Source organism: Hemitrygon akajei, chromosome 1 (genome assembly GCF_048418815.1).
Source record: "Hemitrygon akajei chromosome 1, sHemAka1.3, whole genome shotgun sequence".
In the NCBI taxonomy this organism is placed as follows: domain Eukaryota; kingdom Metazoa; phylum Chordata; class Chondrichthyes; order Myliobatiformes; family Dasyatidae; genus Hemitrygon; species Hemitrygon akajei.
This window is the reverse complement of record NC_133124.1, coordinates 119,633,732-119,656,252: the sequence shown is the minus strand read 5'-3', so window position 1 is coordinate 119,656,252 and position 22,521 is coordinate 119,633,732. Positions and strand designations below refer to the sequence as shown.

The following is a 22,521-nucleotide window of genomic DNA, read 5'->3' as shown; positions in this document are numbered from 1 at the left end:
TTCTCTCAATAAGAGCAGGGTAACTTCCTTAGGAAAATGAAGAGTACATTTCCTTGGCATAAGACAGATCTTCATCACTTACAACAATATGATCATCAAACCTGAGTGGCTGTGGAATGATTGAACCACTTCCATGCTCATAGCACCTGTACTGTACAGAAATATACGAGGTAACATCGTCCCAGGAAGGAAAACCACCTGCACCACATGTACAAAATAATTTTTAAATCTTTATTTAATGAAAGAAATCTTTGTGTGTCAAATATGAAATTGAATATACAAAAACTTTACATTGGTTCTGCAAACAAAGAGAAAAAATAAAATCCTTAACTAGGATATCCTAGCCACACTTCTCTGCATGAAATTGATAGAGAATGGAGGGAGAAAAGCTTATGGTAGCTGATGGTTGCACAGGATACTGTGCCAGAGTCACTCATTACACAGGAGGTCAGAATAAAAATCTACACAATGTTCTTCTGAAGAACCCAACTAGTCCGCAACCCAACTTCTCTTTAAAAACAATTAAATGAAACAAACTAGTTACTGAATCGAATCTTGGTAGCCCTTGCCCACCCGCCCAAAAATCTGATAGCTCACGTCCACAGTCAAATGAGGGTCAATGAAGAATTATTCGATGTCAACAGATCACACAGTTTTCACTCTCATACGGAGCTGCCGATGATCTCTACGTTCTTTGGCTTAGTACACCAACCCAATGTAATAGTACTACATTCCAGAAGTATACCCCACAACCCGTTTATCAACCCCACCCCCTTTACTTCAGCCCAACCCAACCCAACAATTTTACATTTAAAATAAGAAAAGAAACTCAGAATATTGTTCCCTTGTAAAAAGCATGAAGTTTCAGTTTTGAAATCTAGTTACTGGTTCTGGCATAAAGTTTCTAAGGTGGCAAAAAAATTTACAACATTCCAGGGTCTTCTGAGTCCAAGATCTGTCGCATTAAATAAATTGTCTACCCACAACGGCGTCAAATGAAATCATTCAGCTCTGCTTCAAGCGCTGCTGCCATCTCGTCAGCTTCCGAGCTGCTGTCATCCTCGTTGCTGGAGAGCTTGCTGGAATCGCTGGCAGCTCCATCTTCCTCTAACTTACGCTTGCAGCCCCTGCAGGAATAGAAAATAGGGCGCATTACAGACAGAGAATTAATATAAACACACACCTGCCTCTTCCAGGGTTTCCTGGAGAAAAGGGGAAAAGAGAGGAGGGAGAAAGAGAAACACTGGCAAATCAGTTCAGAATAAAAACACAGAAAGAAAAGGGAAAGAGAGGGCCGAAAGGGAGCTGGAGGCAGGAATGGGGGGGGGGGAGGGAGGGGGAGAGGGAGAGAGAGAGAGGGAGAGAGAGGGAGGGAGAGGGAGGGAGAGAGAGGGAGAGAGAGGGAGAGAGAGGGAGAGAGAGGGAGAGAGAGGGAGAGAGAGGGAGAGAGAGGGAGAGAGAGGGAGAGAGAGGGAGAGAGAGGGAGAGAGAGGGAGAGAGAGGGAGAGAGAGGGAGAGAGAGGGAGAGAGAGGGAGAGAGAGGGAGAGAGAGAGAGAGAGAGAGAGAGAGAGAGAGAGAGAGAGAGAGAGAGAGAGAGAGAGAGAGAGAGAGAGAGGGAGAGAGAGACAGACACAATGAATTTCACTGAAGAGTGCAGGGTGACTGAGGTTTATTACTAGTGATTCTTCCCCCAAATAAAAACCTGTTTGGGTTAAAGAAAAAATTTGTCTTTCCCTGCAGACTTTAAAGGTCTGCAAGATTATTGTTCAGCAGTTGGACTCACTATGTATAGTAAAACTCAATAACCTTTATCTGATGGTTTGGAAATTGCACTGGTTGTGAGTCAAGCTCACCTGGTGATATTTGTTGCTCTCCCTTTAAACTCAACAGGGTTCCTGTTGCTATACTCTCTTAAAACTCACTGGTTCTACTGTGCGACATCCAAAAAAAAAGTGAACTAAATGTATGGTGGAACATCCAAGACTCTAGAAAATCTGCTGGTTTCACATTACCAAAGTTCCAAGTGCTCCAAGTTAATTTGTAAATCGTTTGTTATTGTCACATGTTCAAAGTAAATCTTATTATCAAAGTACATATATATCACCATAAACAATCTTGAGATTCATTTTGCTGTAGGCATAGTCAACAAATCTATAGAACAGTAACTATAACAGGATCAATGAATGACAACCAGTGGCAGAAGACAACAAACTGTGCAGATGCAAATATAAATAAATAACAATAAATAATGAGAACATGAGATGATGAGATTAAAGTGAGATCATTGGTTGTGGGTACATCTCAATGATGGGGCAAGTGAGATACAGTGGAGAAAACTTTATTTGCATTCTATTTAGACAGATCATTCCACCCTTGAGTACACTGAAGTAGTACAGAGGGAGAGAGAAAACAGAATGCAGAATATAGTAGAATATGGTGCTACAGTTACAGAGAAAGTGCAACTCAAGTAGACAAGTGATAGGGTCATGTCAAGGTACATTATGAACTCAAGAGTTCATCTTTAATACACAAGAGGTCCAATCAAGAGTCTGATAACAACAGAATAAAAGCTGTCCCTGAGCCTGGTGTTCTCAAGCATTTGGACCTTTTGCTCGATGGGAGGGGTGAGAAGAGAGAATAAATGAGATGGTGGAAGGGATCCTTGATTATGTTGGTAGCTTTCCTGAGGCAACAGGAATTGTCCATGGAGGGAAAGCTGGTTTTCATGATGGACTGGGCTGCGTACAAATTTCTTGTGGTCTTGGGAAAAGCAGTTGCCAAATCAAGACGTGATGCCTCAAGATCAGATGCTTTCCATTATACATCTGTAAAATTAACAGATACTCAGTTCTGAAAGAATTTCATCAACTTTGAACCAAGTGTGCAGACAAAGCAGCAAATGGTGGTCAAGATCTACCATTTATCAATAGATGCTGGGGAGAAGTTCCTCCCTTTAGCCCAGTGCTGTTAAGCTTTGAAGTTATTAACAATGGATAAAACATGTGCATAAAACTTACAAAATATTTTTCTTACATAAATATGTTTCTAAATATATTGGGCATATTTAAGGTGGAGATGGAAAAATGGCCAAAAGATCAAGGAATTGAAAGTTATAGAGAGCCTGGCAGAGAGGAGTTGAGGTCAGCATAGATTAACCCTGATCAGACTGAGACCTCCTCCAAGAGGACCACAACCTTGTTGCGGCTTGAAGGCTGTGTGCCTCAATGGCCCAGAGAGTTACGCTGGCTAGAGTCAAAGCGTTATGTTTTGGCTCCTGGTAGGGTCACCCATGCCAAACAGGTAGAGGTAGAGGCCAGACTAAGAGTGCTCCACCGGTACTCCATTGTTATGGAAACAGCAAAGAAGAATCCTTCTGCATCTGAGTGCGATGCTACTCCAGATTCTACACACGGAACCTGCATGACTGACAGTAGTGAAAACTGAGAGGAAGCTACTGACATGATGAACACCACCAGAGATGGAGGATCTTCATTGCTACACTAAAAACACCAGTGGGTAATAATAGACTGAACCATGGGATAGGATTGAGGGGCCAAACAGTCTGTTCTATTCATTTTTTCATGTGTTTTTAATCTATACTGGATCTACACAGGAGAAGATCTTCCTGTCCGGTGTGAGCGATGTCTTCTGTTGGCATTTCAATGTGTCTGAGTACAATGCAGAGGCCATCTCAGCAAACAGCCTTCCACAGTCATAGAATGGCTTTAACAGATGGTGAGGACTCACTCCCGTCCACCAGTCTCATCAGGTATTAGCATTACCAATCGTAAATAGTAGTGTCTTCTTTAAAGGAAACCTTCTTTTACATTTAACACTACAACAGATTCACAAGTGAAAACAAAAAGATCTGCAGGTGCTGGAATTCTGAAATAAAAACAGAAAATACTGGAAAAGCTCAAGAAGTCAGGCAGCATCTGTGGGAAGAGAAGCAGCTAGTGCATCAGGCACAATGAAAAGCTAATTGAAAACACCAAACTCAACTTAACTAACTAAATAAATAGTCCTGATGCAGAGTTTCAACCCAAAATGTGGTCAATCCTGTTGATAAACTGATTGTCCTTGATCTACAGAGTTCCTCAAGCAGATTGTTTGTTGATCCAGATTCCAACATCAACAACCTCTTGTTTCTCCAATGAAAACACGTCATCCTGGTGGTTGATGTTCCCTCTCCAGTTCAACAGGAGTGGCCAGGCAGGCATCAGGTTTAAGCCCACACAGAATCAGCAGGCAGATTTCACACCCTCCGAACTAAGGAAGTTCATGTTGTCCCATTTGGTTCCATCAGCACAGCTGATGCCTCCTGAAACTTGAGCTGATGCAGCTATGGAAGCTGGAATTACCAGTAGGATAGGCATACATGTGATGGATTGAACACTGGGCTCAAGTGGAATTATCTGGGATAGTAGGATTCCAGCTCATTTGGGTAATGAGCAGAAAATGATGGAAATACTCCGCAGGCAGCATCCATAGAAAGGGAAACAAGGCACAGAACTGTACAACACAGGAATAGGCTGCTTGGCCCACAATACCATGCCAAATTAATGAAGGTTATGACACCTAATCCCTTCTACCTGCCCATTGTCCATATCCCTCCAATCACTGTATTTCCACGTGGAACCTCTTAAACACCTCTGCCTCCACAACCATGCCTGGCAACACTTTTCAGGCACCCACCACTCTCTGTGTAAAGAAAATCTGCCGCATTAATCTCATTTGAAGTTTCCTCCTCTCACCTTAAGTGCCTACCCTCTAGAATTAGATATTTTCACCACAGGGAAAAAAAAAAGATACCAGCTGTCTTCTCTATGACTAAAAATTTTCTGAACTTCTGTTGGGCCTTTCCTCAACCTCATTACTCCAGAGAAAACAACCCACATTTGTCCACTCTTTCCTTGTAGATTATACTTACTAATACAGGCAACAGCCTGGTAAACCTCTTCTGTGCCCCCTCTCCAGAGCCTCCACACCTTTCCAATAATGGAGCAACCAGTACTGAATGCAATACTCCAGATCTGGTCCAATCACTGTTTTATAAACCTGCAAAATATACCTTTCCAAATATTGAACTCAAAATGGCTCAACTAATAAAGGCACCTTCTTAACCACCCTATCAACTTGTGCAGCCACTTTGAGCGCTATGGAGTTGGATTCCAAGATCCCTCTGCACATCATAAACAGAATTAACCTTACAGGTAACATGAGTGAATCTGCAGATGCTGGAAATAAATAAAAACTCAAAATGCTGGCAGAACTCAGCAAGCCAGACAGCATCTATGGGAGGAGGTAGTAATGACATTTCGGGCTGAAACCCTGATGAAAGGTTTCGGCCTGAAACGTTGTCACTAACTCCTCCCATAGATGCTGTCTGGCCTGCTGAGTTCTGCCAGCATTTTGTGTTTTTATTTTTAACCTTACAGGTCCAGGACTTCTGGTCAAACGTAAACTGTTTTGGTTCCTTGCAGATTCTACTTAACCTGCTGAGTATTTCCATCTTGTTTTTGTTTTTTGTTTAAAATTTCAGATCCCTAGAAGCTTGCAGTATTTTTGACATTAATGTGCTTTGCTTGTTAGCTTGTGTCATCTAACAGAGTCAGTCTTCAGTCATAAAGAGTAGCAGAGTGGGAACAAAAAGCGTATACTACTGTCATTTTCCATATCAGCATGACAATACTAAGGAACATCAGAACCAACTTTAGAAATGGATTGGTAACTCTTCTGTACTAATCCAAGGGGATAAGACTTTCCCTATAAGGGGGAATTTAACCTTGAATTAACAATGTGCACCTTACCAACATCACAGTGCCACTGAAATTCTTGTCTAGTAATTAATCTTAGTCAAATGACTAACGTTTCCCTCAGTGGGCTGTTCCTGCCCAAAGGAATTCCTACCAACTTACAGATATTCAGTAAGTTACAAGTCTAGTCTAAGCTTCACACAAAAAAAAGAGATCTATTATTTTTGGCAGTTCAATGGCATACAGAAGTAATTTTACTGCCTGTCATAATAAGTACAGGGTAAACTTATTCTTAAAAGTTTTACAGTAATATGGAACAGAAAGTCTCAACAATGATGGATAATACTGGAATACACTGCTCATCAAATTTGGGAAGAATAACAATTTTATTACTTTGAGACTTTGCAAACTGCTACTCATTGAGACTTACTACTATCCTGTCTTAAGATCATTTCCCTGTCTTCTTATACATCTTTGGTTATCAATTTCAGTGCTGGGATCAGCAGCTCTGACTAGATCAATTGCAAACACCTTCCACTGCCTGCACCTGGAAATGTTTCCCAAACTCACTTCCGAAAAGCTCGACAATGCCACCTTTTACAGTTCCCCAAGGGAAGTAGTTTCCCTCCAATTGACCTTTAACAACTTTAGAATTTCAAGTGAATTATCATTTAAGCTTTTATATTCCTTGGAATTTAAAAGCTTAAATGATAATTCACTTGAAATTTAACCTGAGGAATCTGCAACTGTGCTCCTTTGAAGAACAAAAATGCAGGGTCCAAAATGAGAGGTCTGCTCAGACTTGATCTGAATCCTTTCTGAGCCCAAGTACATGAATTTTTGTTACCTGAACCCAATGTGTTCTGAACCCAAGCTCTACACAGAAATGCCCCCAATTCTGCCAATGTGGTTTGGCCATGTTGCAGGCTTCATCATTTTGTGTCCAGTCCTTTTGATATAAAGGCCAAAACTTCCTTCTTCCTTGCGATAATATATGGAAACCTCTATGTTTTTAATAATACTTTTATAAGGTTTGTACTTTTTTAACAAACTCATGTATTTTTCACATTCACTAGTAGAAAGCAGTATAGCAGCTAAACTAATGGTTTATCACCTTTCTCATCTTTCACTGGCACATTATTAGCACATTACCCACGTGATGTAATTGTTTTAATTATGTAGCCTATTAACAAATTCATTTCTATCTAAGGAATTTCTCTTATCTATAAAAGTGATAGATTTTTCAGAAGTACTATCTTTATTCTTTAGGCTCTACACTGCTTAGCATGTTTCTCAGCTTTTTATTTAGTTTGCTTAGTATTCATATGTTCATTTATACTCCAAAATGAACTGAGATCGTTGAATTAAGACCACTCATCATTCTTGATTCCTGGAAGAACCCCAAGGATCAGAAATTAAACAGGGATTCAACAATTGCTTTTTGCCATTTTGAAAGTACTCAGTTCTATCTTTTTCAGATTCAGATTAGTCTGCTTTACTTTACTGTTACCAGGGAGCAACAAAATTCCTTGCTCGCATGAAACTAAAAGTAAACAGTGTATATGATAATAACATGTTGAGGCTGATGTCAGAACATTTTTCGTGAGAGATGCATCAGGCCCTGATGGTGTACTGGCTTGTACTGAACACCTGTGCTGATCAGCCAGCTGGAGTATTCAAGGACATCTTCAGCCTCTCAATGTTGAAGTCCGAGGTTCCCACCTCTTTTCAAAGCACAGCAATCATACCAGTGCCCAAGAAAAGCAGAGTGAGCTGACTCAATGACTATTTACTAGTAGCACTCCCATCTACCATAATAATGTTTTGAGAGGTTAGTTATGGTTAGAATTAAGTCCTGCCTGAGCAAGGACCTGAACCCACTACAAATTTGCCCTCTACCACAATAGATCTACAGTGAACACAATCTCACTCTGCTCTGGAGCACCTAAACAACATGGAATTTATATCTTGGATTTTTACGCCATGGTAATAAACTTCAACTATTGGTTTATTGGGATACTGAAAATCTTATGTTTGGATGTGTAGAAGGAAGATGGGAAAGGTTAATACATTGCATGGAATGATGCTGTGAGAAGGGGAGTTAAGCTGCTGGTGAAGATGAAAAAGTCTCTTTCTATTTAAATCTACTCCATATAGTGTAGATTGGCGAATAACATTTCATTGTCTTCTCTCAACCAGTATCATTTCTCTCTTTCTCTTCATATAACCACAGAAATTCCCTTTGTTCTCTTCAACTACCCAGTCCCATCCACTTGTTTGCAACTTGCAAATTATCACTTCTAACTTTTCCTGGTTATGACAAAAGGTTTTTGATTCCAATGTCAGCTCCACAGATGCTACTCAACCTGCTGAGCATTTCTGTTATTTTCTGACTTTCATTTCAGATTTTCAACATCTGCAGTATTTCATTGCTTGAATCCTTGGAATCCCCTATCTAAAAGGACAGTGGAAACTCATTTACTGAGTTATTCAAAACAAGAGATTGGTAGTATTTTGGAAAATATAGGAATCAGTGGAAAATGGGACGACTGCGAGAAGGATCAGCCATGATCTCTGAGTGGTGGAGTCAGCAAGAAGGGTTGAAAAACCTGCTACTGTTTCAAGCTCTTATATTCCTAAAAGCATCAATCATTCTACCATTGTCAACAGCTTTCTATTTCAAAAGCTTTCAAAATCATGTAAATAATTCAGAAGGAGGAAGTTCGGGAAATGAAGAGGTTGAAATACAGAAAATGTGCACATTCCTTCAATATCAAAATTAACAATAGATAATTGGGAAAGGGAGACAAAATGACTTACAACAGATTCGAGTACAAAAATTGCTGGGGGTACTTAACAGACCGTGAAGCTTCTGTGGAGGGAGGAAATACAGCTCAATTTTGAGACTGGACACAACCTGCTGAGATCACAATATTTTCTCTTGATTTCAGATTTCCAGCACCTGCAAACTTTTGCACTGTTTCAATGTTGTATTAATTCCAGTAAATAATGATTAAATGTCAGTTTATGGAATGTTGTGTTTAAGGATGCAGTAACTATGAAAGTGTGCATTATGTGCCCAGATTAACTTTGAGAAATATCAGAAAAATTCTACTTGCATGATTTAAACACATTTCTCAAACAGAAGGAAGTAAGTTGCGTCTATACAGCTTGTTTCATAAACTCAGCTATGTCTCTATTGATGTGATTTTAAAATGGAGTCTCCATTGTTTTCTGGGAAACATAACCAGCACCGCAGACACAGCAAGCACTATCTCCTCTAGACTTCTGTGAATTACAGTCAGGACAGAGCAGCCAGTACAAAGTACCCGTGAGGCCATTCCCCACGATAATAAATATACCGGCTTGGATACTGTTGAGGGGGATGACCTACCAGGGTCGGGGGCGGGGGGGTGTGGAAGCTGCAGTGACAAGCTCTCTGGCACTGAGTCTGGTGCTGCGGCTCAGAAATGAAGACAGGTGTCGAGGACAGCAGTAGTGATAGGAGATTCCATTGTAAGATAAATAGAGACGAGATTCTGTGGTTGCAAAACAGAGACCCAGATGGTATGCCATCTCCCAGGGCCAGGGATGTCACAGATCGGGTCCATGGCATTCTAAAGGTGAGCAGCCAGGAGCCGTCTACAGTGTCTAAAAGTATTCACCCCCCATCTGAAGTTTTCTTGTTTTATTGTTTTATAACATTGAATGACAGTGGATTTAATTTGGCTTTTAATTGACACTGATCAACAGAAAAAGACTTTCGTGTCAAAGTGAAAACAAATCTCTACAAAGTGGTCTAAATTAATTTTAATTATAAAACACAAAATAGCTGATTGCATAAATATTCACCCCCTTTAATATGACACACCAAATCATCACTGGAGCAGCCAACTAGGTTCTAGAAAGCACCTAACTAGTTAAATGGAGATCACCATGTTCAGTCAAGGTGTTTCAATTGCTTGCAGTAAAAATACGCCTGTATCTGGATGTCCAATTGCTGGTGAGTCAGTATCCTGGCAAAAAACTACACCATGAAGACCAAAGAACACGCCAAGCAACTCTGCAAAAAGTTTATTGAAAAATACAAGTCAGGAGATGGACACGAGAAAATTTCCTAGTCACTGAATATCCCTTGGAGTACAGTTAAGTCAATCACCTAGAAATGGAAAGAATATGGCACAATTGTAAATCTGCCTAGAGCAGGCCATCTTCAAAAACTGAGTGACCGTGCAAGAAGGGGAGTAGTGAGGGAGACCACCAAAAGACCTATGACAACTGTGGAGGGGTTACAAGCTTCAGTGGCTGAGATCGGAGAGTCTGCGCATACAACTGTTACTCGGGTGCTTCACCAGTCACAGCTTTATGGGAGCGTGGCAAAGAGAAAGCCACTGTTGAAAAAAACTCACTTGAAATCTCAGTTAGAGTTTGCCAGAAGGCATGTGGGAAACTCTGAAGTCAGCTGGAAAAAGGTCCTATGGTCTGAAAAACCAAAATTGAGCTTTCTCGGCATGAGACTAAATGCTACATTTGGCGTAAGCCGAACACCGCACATCATCAAAAACTCTCTGTCCCTACTGTTACGAATGTGGAGCAAATCTGATGGGCAGAAGGGTCCCGAATCGCCAATGCCCGCCCCCCCCCTCCTTTTTGAGAATCGCAAGATCGCTATTATTTCAGGTCTGAGACCCAGGAAATGAGAGAGATACACATCATGTCAGTAATGAGAGAGAGAGACACAGAATACACAAGGTTTGGAATGTCTCCTGACATAAGCGGAACGGAACCACTGACTACTGCTATTGTCTGTTGGAGAAGGAATTGTGTACTGAGTACTGTTCTATTCATTGAAACCCCTCAGGGGACAACCAGAGTGGTCTAGTTGAGGGATTGCATCATCCCAACCTGATTGACATCTGAGACCCCGTGAGTGAGGATAAAAGAGGGGTCTGGGGAACAACCCCTTTAGACGCACCAGGAGAAACGCTAGAAATCCCGTGATAGCGTTTTATAGTGAAAGCCGGTGGCAGCTCGTGTGCGTCCTCCCTTGCCTGGGTGGCGGGCTCATCACGGAAGAACGGTTTAGCTAAAGGAGAGGTCACACTTGAACGGCCACGACAACGAGACACCTGACGGATCGAAATCATAAAGGAAAGGCGGCAAGTTTTTCTCTTTCTCTCTCTCTCTCTCTCCAACAATTGCAACCCAGTGACACCCAAATGGGCAGCCTGTGTGAACTGCAGCGAACTTTATATTTCCATCAGACAATTCATTATCCCCTAGACAACGATAGAGCTTATTTCTTATTGATTATTATTATACCCGCACTTTTAGGTTTAGTATTGACGACGTATATTATCTGTATATTTGCATTGATATATTTTTGTGTATTTTTGCTAATAAATACTGTTAAAAATAGTATCATCAGACTCCAATGGACGTCTCTATCTTTGCTGGTAAGTAATCTAGTTACGGGGTTCGTAACACTACCGTGAACATGGTGATGGCTGCATCATGTTGTGGGGTTGCTTCATTGCAGCAGGGCCTGGAAGGATTGTGAAGGTTGAGGGTAAAATGAATGCAGCAAAACACAGGGAAATCCTGGGGGAAAACCTGATGCAGTCTGCAAGAGAACTGCGACTTGGGAGAACATTTGTTTTCCAGCAAGACAATGACCCCAAGCATAAAGCCAAAGCTACACAGGAATGGTTTAAAAACAATAAAGTTAATGTCCTAGAGTGGCCAAATCAGAGTCCAGACCCCAATCCAATTGAGAATTTGTGGCAGGACTTGAATAGGGCTGTTCACTCACAATCCCCATGCAATCTGACAGAGCTTAAGCTGTTTTGTAAAGAAGAATGGAGGAAAATTGCAGTGTCCAGGTGTGCAAAGCTGATAGAGACCTATCCACACAGACTCAAGGCTGTAATTGCTGCCAAAGGTGGATCTACTAAATACTGACCTGAAGGGGGTGAATACTTATGCAATCAATTATTTTGTGTTTTATATTTGTAATTAATTTAGATCATTTTGTAGAGATCTGTTTTCACTTTGACATGAAAGTCTTTTTCTGTTGATCAGTCTCAAAAACAAGCCAAATTAAATCCACTGTGATTCAGTGTTCTAAAACATGGAAACTTCCAAGGGGTGTGAATACTTGTTATTGGCACTGTACAGATTGGTACCAATAACATGGGTAGGAAAGGTGAGGTGGTCCTGAGATTTTAGGGAACTTCGTAGAAATCTGAAAAGCAAGATCACCAGGGTGGTAATCTCTGAATTGTTGTCTGCGCCACACACCAGTGAAGGTAAGAATAGAAAGATCTGGCAGGTGAATGCATGGCTGAATAACTAGTGTAGTGGCAGTTCAGATTTCTGGATCATTGGAATCTCTTCTAGGGAAGTTTCAACCTGCTAAAAAGGGATGGGTTACATCTAAACCAGAAGGGGGCCAATGTCCTTGCAGGCAGGTTTGCTGGAGCAGCTGGGGAGATTTAAACTAATGTATTAGGGGGATGGGAACTGGAGTAATAGGGCTGAGGATGGGGCAGCTGGTATACAAACAGAGACAGTGAGTAGTGAGACTGCTAGCAAGGACAGGCTGATGATAAGGCAAAATTGCAGTGAGTGGGATGAGGTGCAATATAAAAGGGGGATAAAAACAAGATTGAAGATGTTATATTTGAATGCACACAGTATATAGAATAAGGTAGATAAAGATATCAGAGTTAGAGATTGGCAGTTATGACTTTGTGGGCATCACTGAGCCGTGGCTGAAAGAAGATTAAAGCTGGAAGCTTAACATCCAATGATACACACTGTATATAAAGGGCAGCAGGTTGGCAGAGGGGGTGAGGTTGGTAGAAAATGAAATAAAATCCTTAGAAAGAGGTGATACAAAATTGGAAGCTGTAGAATCCCTGTAGGTAGGCAAAGAAACTGCAAGGGGAAACAGCTCCTGATGGGGGTTATATACAGACCTCTGAACAGTAGCAAAGATGAGTGCTCCAAATTACAACAGGAAATAGAAAAGGCAAAAGGGCAATGTTACGATAGTCATCGAGGATTTCAATATACAGGTAGACTGGGAAAAATCAGGTTGGTGCTGGATCATATGAGGGGGTATTTGCAGAATTTTAACAAGAATGCTGTTTGGAGCAGCTCATGGTTGAGCCCACTAGGGGATCAGCTATTCTGGATTGGGTGTCGTGCAATGAACCAAAATTAATTAGAGAGCTGAAGGTAAAGGCGCCCTTAGACGTCAGTGATCATGATATGATAGAATTCACCCTGCAATTTGAGTGAGAAGCTAAAATCCCATTTAGCAGTATTACAGTGGAGTAAAGGGAATTACAGAGGTAAGAGAGGGGCTGGCAAAGTTGATTGGAAGAGGACACTAGCAAGGATGACGGAAGAGTAGCAATGGCTGAAATTTCTGGGACTAATTCCGAAGGCAAAGGATAAATACATCCCAAAGAAAAAGTATCTTAAAGACAGGGTAATGTAACCCTGGCTGACAAGGGAATTCAAAGCCAACATAAAAGCCAAAGAGATGGCATATAATAGAGAAAAAAATTAGTGGTAAGTTAAGAGGATTGGGAAGCTTTAAAAAACAAACATAAGGCAACTAAAAAGTCATAAAGAGGGAAAAGATGGAATCTGAAGATAACCTAGCCAGTAATATTAATGAGGATATCAAAAGTTTCTTCAGACGTATAAAGAGTAAAAGAGGATTCAGAGGAGGTTCAAAGAATTATTCCAGGAATGAAAGGATTACCATATGAGAACTGATTGATGGATTCTAGAACTTCATGGAATTCAGAAGAATGAGAGAGGGGATCTCATTGAAACTTATCGAATGTTGAAAGACCTCAATAGAGTGGATGTGGAGAGGATGTTTCCTATGGTGGGGAGTCTAGGACCTGAGAAGACAGCCTCAGAATACAGGAACGTCCATTTAGAAAGGATATGAGGAGGAATTTCTTTGCCACAGGTGGTTGTGAAGGTGAAGTCATGGTGCATATTTATGGCAGTGGTTTATACATTCTAAATTAGTCAGGGCATAAGGTGTTATGAGGAGGAGGTAGGAGATTGGAGCTGAGAGGGAAATGGATCAACCACGATGAAATAGCAGAGCTGATTCAATGGGCCAAATAGCCTGATTCTACTGCTATATCTTATGGAAATAATACCAGTAAAACTCCATTAATTCGGCACACTTGAGGCTCTAATTGTGTCAGCCAAGCTGATATTACGAACTATTGGATGTTATTTTGCAGCATAATACTCCAAAGAATTTCCAATTCCAATTTTTCGAGGGAGCATAACCAATAGAACCAGGTAAGTTTAAGGGGCGTGGGACAGCCATGGCTCCAGTAAGTGGACAGAGAGCAGGGCACGTGTCACCTAGAGAGTCAGATAATGGTCAGATGCAGATTACTAAAGTTTCCATGCATACTTTAGAAATCAGTGAATGAACTTACACAAACCAATTCCTACCTCAGAAGACCATGGACCACCCCTTGCACAACCATGATTGTGCTTCTTTTTGCCCAGCTATACATTAGGTTTTGCACAAATATACATTATGTTTTACCGTGCTCTAAAAGGAGCAGTAATCTATTCAATCTACAATGCTATATAAAATGCATACAGTTCTTCTGAGTGACAGCACAACCTTTTAATGACTATATGAGAGAATAATTTGTGGCAAAAATATATCACAAGTAATAAACTTTCACTTGCGATAAAATAGCAATTATATTTTTACTGGCAATGTATTTAACTGCAATGAAGTTCAATTCTTCTGAAAAATTAAAAGAAATTAATTTTGTTTGTCAAAAAACTATTTCTTAAATTAATGCTTAGAATACCAGATTTTTCTTTAATTGAGGCAGTTTATTTTCTAACTTATACAAGTTGGCAAAAGCAATTTGTTATTTTCTAAGTTAATTAAAGTTATTTTCTAACTTTATATAACGCCAAAGGAATAATCCCATGGGTACTAGATACTGTACACTTATTTTCAACAAACATCATGTTGCTGTTTAAGGGGACCTATCAATTTTTTTTTGTCAACAGTGAATACACCCGGCATCTATAATGCACTTTGGATTGATGTCAGATTAAAGGCATTTAAGAAACACAAGATTTTCTTTCGTTCTTCTCCTCTGTCACAATATCTTTTGGATGATCCAGGACTCAAGATCAATGGCAGTAACACTGCAAGAGAAGAAACTCCTTCAGAACAAGAGCTGAATGTAACAGTGGAACGCCTCAACAGATACCAGGAGGTACAATATTTAATTAATTTTATAAACACTTATTTTATGAATTTTCACTATCAGGCCTCTGAAGAATACTGACTCCCTTAGGTTTCACGTTTTCAATTTTCAAAGCTACTTTGCAGTATAATTAATACAGAGGCAGAAATGTACTTGTATTGACAATGATAAATTTTAGCCCAGCCTTCTGATTTACAAAATTTTGCTTCCTCAAATATTTTATAGGAATGCAAGCCTTTCATGAATAAAAAATGGCTAAATTTAAAGGTACAGAGATGCTGTGAACTTTGCTGAACCACATTCAGATTGGACATCAAGTTAAAGGTGAAAACATTTCAAACAATAGAGAAAAATAAATGGTCTCAATTCTCACTGGAACACCAGTGACTGAGGAGTAACTATAAAGTTTATAAAATGATGAGGGACCATAGATAGGATAGATGGTCAGAATCTTTTTCCCCAGGACGGAGGGAGTCCAGAATTAGACAGCATAAGCTTAAGGTGAGAGGGGAGAATTATAAAGGTGAACTGAGGCATTAATTCTTCACACAGAGGGTTGCAAATATCTAGAGTGAGCAGCAATAGGAAATACTGGAGGCAGGTACAATTAAAGCCATTGAAATGTACAGCACAAACAGGCTCTTCAGCCCATCTAATCCATGCTAAACCATTTAAACTGTCTAGCCCCATCAAACTGCACCCAGTCCATAGTCATCCATAGCTGTATGTATGACTATGGCTCCATGTACCTATCCAAGCCACTCTAATTTTGAAATCGAGCTTGCATGTACCACTTGCACTGGCAGCTCATTCCACGCTCACCACCCTCTGAATGAAGAAGCTTCCCCTCATATTCCCCTTAAACCTTTCACCCCTAACTTATGTCACCTAGTTGTAGTCCCCCTCAACCTCAGTTAGAAAAATAGCCTCCTTGCATTTACCCTATCTCGATCCCTCAAAATTTTGTAAGCCTCTATCGAATCTCCCTTAATTATGTTCAAAAGACATTTGGCTATTTACTTGATAGGAAAGACGTAGAAGAATATGGGCCTAATACAGGCCATGTGGGTGGTCACCACAACTGGCGTGGCTGAGCTGGATTGAAAGGGCCTGCTTGGTGCTGTGCACACATTTATATAAGCATCCTGCTCAGTGAGCATTTCTTTTACCAACCACCACAAATTATTTCCATAAGAATTTCAGGTGCCAGGGAGAAGAGGGAAAGGAAAGCATTTACCTTGCAAGTGCCTTTAGTTGCCTGAATATCTTTCCAAATGGTGTTGTCGGCAGGGAAGTAGTACTGACTATTGTAGACAATGGCCCACTGTAAGCTCCCTCAACTGCAATTTGATAGGGTTTATTTTGGGATAAATGAACATGGGATTAATCTTAAACAAGAGAAAATCTGCAAATGCAGGAAATCCAAGCAACACACATAAAATGCTGGTGGAACTCAAAAGGCCAGGCAGCAACTATGGAAAAGAGTACAGTTGATGTTTCTGTCTCTATCTCTGGAGACAGCTTATCAATTATAAACTCATGGACTCTCAGAGCTTTCTGGACTATACCTCTTCTCACCGTTACTTGTAAAAACGCCATCAGCTTTTCTCAACTCCTTTGACTCTGCCGCATCGGCACTCAGGAGGTGGCTTTACATTCCAGAACAGAGATGTCCTCCTTTTTCAAAGAAAGGAGCTTCCCTTCCTCCACCATCAACACTGTCCTCAACTGTATCTCATCCATTTCATGCAAGTCTACTCTCACCCCATCCTCCCACTACCCTTCCAGGGACAGGGTTCCTATTGTCCTCACCTATCACACTACCAGCATCCACATCCAGCACATAATTCTCTGTAACTTCCATCATTGTCAACAGGATCCAACCACCAAACACACCTTTCCCTTCCTTCCACTTTCTGCTTTCCACAGAGATCACTCCCTAAGTGACTCCCTTGTCCATTCATCCCTCCCCAATGATCTCCCTCTTGGCACTTATCATTGGAAGTGGGACAAATGCTACACTTGCCCCTACACCTCCTCACTCACTCTCATTCAGGGCCCCAAACAGTCCTTTTAGGCGTTGTGATATTTCACTTGTGAGTCTGTTGGGGGTCATATACTGTTTTCCGTGCTGCCGGTGTGACCTCCTGTAAATCGGTGAGACCTGACGTAGATTGGAAGACTGCTTCACTGAGCACCTAGGCTTTGTCCACTAGAAGAAATGCGATCTTCCAATGGCCATCCATTTCAATTCCACTTCCCATTCCCATTCAGATATGTCTACCTATGGCCTACTCTACTGTTGCAATGAGACCATAACTCAGGTTGGAGGAACAAGACCTTACATTCTGCCTGGGTAGCTTTCAACCTGATGGCATGAACATCCATTTTCTAAACTTCCGGTAACACCCCCACCCCCCTTCACTATTCCCCATCCCCTTTTCCCTCTCTCACCTTATCTCCTTGCCTTTCCATCATCTTCCTCTGGTGCTCCTCCCCCTCCTTTTTTCCTTCCATGGGCATGTCCTGTCCTATTAGATTCTCTCTTCTCCAGCCCTGCATCTTTTTCGCCATTCAACTTCCCAGCTCTTTACTTCCCCCTCCCCCTTCCCGGTTTCACCTATCACCTTGTGTTTCTCCCTCCCCTCCCCCACCTTTTAAATCTACTCTGCTTTTTTTCTCCAGTCCTGCTGAAGAGTCTCGGCCCAAAACGTTGACTGTACTCTTTTCCATAGTTGCCACCTGGCCAGCTGAGTTTCTCTAGTATTTTGTGTGTGTTGAGTGAGGGATTAATCTTCAACACTCCTTCAGAGTTTAACAACAGGGCCCCGGCTTTAATTCTCAACTCAGTCTTTCAGGATTGCAACTGAATTTCAGCCCAGATGCATTTAATGGTACAATAACCTTGTGCAAGTGTCTGAGAGCCAAAAATAATGTAAAATTACTTAAGAATAACTTTGCATTTGATAGATGAGTGGAATAAAGCACTTTGTGAATTAAGTGCTTTGCCAAGGCAACCCTTGTCACCCAGTATTAGCTCTGAATCACAGATAACCCAGCCAAGACGACAGGCACCAATTGCTGAGGATGTTCCCATTTTGGGTTTAGACTACTGTGAAGGTGGGATCTGAAAACAAACCTGGGAATTTAAAAGTTGAATGTTGGCAAGCCAAGGAGCATTTGACAAAGTATGGGGTGCGAATTCAAGAACAGAGCACGCAGGTTCATATCACCTGAAATTTCGAGGCGGTGGAGCATGACAGCATATCAAATGTTGGCTGGGAGCTCCCAGTTACGTGGGGTGGCTTGTTTCGGTTATTGCAGCCAAAAAGTACAGCTGTTGGATGTCTAAAATGGAAACAGGAAATGCAGGATCTACCCAGCAGGTCAAGCAGCATTGGTAGGTAGACAGACAAATATTTCAAGTAAAGGGATACATCACTGAACAGGGCTATTCTGTCTATTGTGTCCACGATAACCATCGAGCCCCATTTATAATAAACCTACACTAATCCCACTTTATTCTCTCAAGATTCTCAACAATTACACACAAATTCTACAACCCACCCACAACAGCAGCCAATTGACCTACTAACCTGCACATGTTTAAGATGTCAGAGGAAACTGGACACCCTGTAGAAAAACAAGGAAACTGCACGGTATCCAAGGTCAGGGGTGAACCTGGGTCTCGGGAGTTGTGAGGCAGCCGCTCTACCAGCTGTGCCATTCTACAGGCATTTTAAAAGCTGTTTTGAAGAACACTTGACTCTGTTTCTCTTCCCATGGATGCCGGCTGATAACTGAGACTTACAAGAATGTTGCCAAGACTCGAGCACCTTAGTTACAGGTAAAGTTTGGGCATGATAGCACTTTATGTCTTGGAGTGTAGGAGGTGATCTTACAGAGGTGTATAAGATCATGAAGAGCAGAGACAGGGTGAATGCACACAATCTTTTTCACAGGGAAAGGGAACCGAAACGTGAGGCATCTGTTTAAGGTGAGAGTGGAAATATTGAAAACGGACAACTTCTGCATGCCAAGGGTGGTGTGTGTATATATGCAATGAGCTGCCAGAGGAAGTGGTTGAGGCAGGTACAATATCAACATTTAGAAGATGTTTGGATAGGAAAGGTTCAGAGGGATAGGAGCCAAATACTTGCAAATGGGACTCACTCAGTTGGACACACTGAATGGTATGGAAGGGCTGGGCTGAATGGCCTGTTTCCAACTCTACATCTAGCATTTTCGACATTTATGATGTGTTTCACAACCAGCTCCTACTCTCCTGTGTGTGTGTGTCCAAGAGCTCACACCAAGGTAAACAGAGAAAAAGAGAAGTCCTCCAGCTGTGAGGTACTACTTTAAGGATCCAAACCCAGAAAATTCACTATGAGTTAATTTAGAATCTGGAAGAATCTCCTATTAATGAGCTGCAGTTTTATAATGCATTTCACTATTATGGACAAAAAGCTGCCTTAACCCTTAAGGAAATGAAATACAACAGATAAATTTGTATTGGTTCTAATGTAGTAAATCAGCATGTTTAATACATAAGCATTTTAATGCATTATTTTCATCATGCCTCTTGAACCGACGTCAATTTTGTCTTCCGTTTGTTGGAGGCAGTTATACAAAGGATTTAATCATTTTGCTAAATCGACACAAACCAGTTCTCATTTTGTTTTTACAAAAATAAGATGGAACTACCATTGAATACTAGGCACAGTTATAGAAAACATTAAAGGATAATGTTTATGGACATAATTAACTATGAACTGCACACCAAAGACTGAATGAATTTTGACCTGATATAAGCTGATTGCTTATGAGAGCAAGTTGTTGAAATAGAGACAATTAGACAATGCATGGTTATTTATGGGGTCAGGATTATTAGAAAGAAGCCAGCCAGGTGACTAATTTCAGAACACTGTCACTTGTGTTACTTTATTTTCTCAACTTGCAGCAGTCCTTTTGCCAAGTTGCTATGCAACAGGAATATTTCAACCCAATCCGAAGCCACTCAACCTTCAGTGGGAACTGAAGCACACTGTAAGCAGGTAATTGTCCATCACAAAGATTTTTGTTGTATCTAGCTCAAGTGCAGCATTAGTCAGGCTCCCTGTTCATTACTGTTATTTTTATTATCTGCTTAATGGAAGACAGCAACTTTCTCTCAGCATCACTGCCACCTCTCAATGGGAAAGCATGCATATGGGGATCAGGGAAACCAGCCCCTTGTTGATCCCTGCCAACCACAAGTAAAAATCAGAAGCTACGGTGTATGAAAACTGTGACCTTTAACCCCAGGAAGCAAAATCAAAAACTTGGGGTTACTTGATACACAGGAAAAGTAGTATCATGTCTTAGTACCTAGTCCACTAACCCATTTGATCTTACCCCATCAAAGTACTCCCTCTGATCCATTTGTCCCCCTCCACCTTCACTCCTACCGAAAACTAACTTGTTTTGCTATCTTTCTGATAAAGGGGACTGTACCTGAAACGTTAACTGTTTCTCTGCTTGAGCTGTTGAGTGCTTCCAGCATTTAACTCTGGGAAAGACTTACCACCACCATCCTTGGCAGTGCATTCTAGGTACCTACCAGTATATGTTTAAAAAAAAAACTTGATTGGCACATCTTTCATCCTCTCACCTTAAATGCACGTTTGAGATTCCACACTACCACTCAAACAGCTGGTCTTTTTCAAGAACAGTTTCACAGTCTCTGAGCCAACCATCAGAACAACACTGGAATATGTTCACGGGTTTGTATTACTATGCCAACTATCCAAACACAACAATTAGTACAAACACTTTAGCATTCCATCCACAATGGATATCACTTTGGAGATGTATTAAGAATGTAATAATAAATATTTAGTATAAACTAATATTTGGATGTCAATTTTCTGAAGAATTGAAGTATTAAAGATTAAATACAAATACATGTGAAGTGATATACATTGGAAAAAATAAAGTAATATCTAATTGTAAATGGTAATCATTCAAAAAATAATGTTGTATAAAAACTCTGGCTGGGCTACATTTGGTGTATTGCATTCAATTCTGGTAGTCTCATTATAAAAAGGATGTGGAGGCTTTGGAGAGGGTACAGAAGAGATTTACCAAAATGCTGTCTGGATTAGAGGGTACAAGCTATAAGCAGAGGTTGGAGAAACTTGGGTTGTTTCTTTCTGGAATGGCGGAGGCTGAGGGCAGACGCGGTAGAAGCTTCAGGGCAAGTTTTTTTTAACATAGAGAATGGTAGGTGCTTAGAATACTCTAGAAGGAATGATGGTGGACGAACAGGCAGGGTACATAGAGGCATGGAGGGAATGGAGGGATATCGATTATGAGCACGCTGAAGACCTTAGTTCAATTAGGTGCCATTGCTTCATTACTACAGGACAATATCGTGGCCTGAAGAGCCCACTCATGCATGTGCTGTATTGTTCGATGTTCTAACACTGATCTTGATGGCAAATAAGATACTGGTTGAAACTTATCCAAGATCCTGAACAGATACAGCAGCAACAGGATGTGGATGTTGGGAATCTAAACAGATCTTGCTGGAAATGGTCAGTCATTAAGGATACATGGGAGAAAAAGAGTTAACATTACAGGATGACAATCTTCTGTCAAAACTGTAATGATATTTTGACTTTTAAGAAGACAAGGAATGATATACAATGACAGAAATCTAAGTCATGAGGAAAGATGACCAAGCTTGCTGACATTACAAAAGTGACATTAACTTAATCGAATTTTTCTTTAAATCAATTCTGAAATAAACTAATAAAACATTTGAAAGAAATTGCTCACAATGACAGGAGGTTTAGAGAGAAGGAAGAATGAAAAAAATAGGAATACATAGGCATTGCTTCACAATTAAATGAAAGGGCTTTGTAATAAATAACATAACTGGCTCAAATTACAACTAGTTTAAACATCCAGTGTCTAAATTGCAAAGATGTATGAGTTACACTTTAACTGTGGGGGACTATTGAAGAAAAACCACTTCCTTAGCTTTAGAGTGTGTTAAAAATTTTCCTTCACACACTTTAAGCAAACAATAACACTGGACAGCAAATCTTTTCAAAAGCATTGTTTCCTTAGAAGTTTTTTGTTTCTGATAGACTGTTTGAAGCTGAACACAAAAATAATTTGAGTGCCCGTATCAAGTAGGAATTTGGAGAAACAAGAAGTTAACTTCTGTTGAATATAATGCATTTAATTGCATGATGGCGATGATGCTTTGCATCAACTAAGGTAAAAATGCTATTAATGATTTCCATTTGTACTCAGTGGCTGAGCCAGCATTGATGTATTCCAGTTGCCCTGATACAGTTTCTCCATAGCTGCAATGTCCTGTTGAAACCTTTCATCATTCTCATCACTGACAGCACCAAGATTTGCATGGAAGTAATCTAAACAGGAATGCAGAAAATGAATCTTTCATGACACGTTGCATTTTCTGGTT

The 22,521-nt window shown here is 40.6% G+C and overlaps 1 protein-coding gene across 1 annotated transcript in view; it reads right to left on the bottom strand.

Moving 5' to 3' along the window:
- Positions 1–210: 210 nt before the first annotated feature.
- ctdp1 (CTD (carboxy-terminal domain, RNA polymerase II, polypeptide A) phosphatase, subunit 1) overlaps positions 211–22,521 on the bottom strand; it is a 322,423-nt gene continuing 300,112 nt past the window's right edge. Inside the window, exon 13 of the mRNA XM_073050724.1 lies at positions 211–1,127. Coding sequence (XP_072906825.1) covers positions 992–1,127 — 136 coding nt within the window. The 3' untranslated portion in view covers positions 211–991. The remainder of the gene's footprint in view (positions 1,128–22,521) is intronic.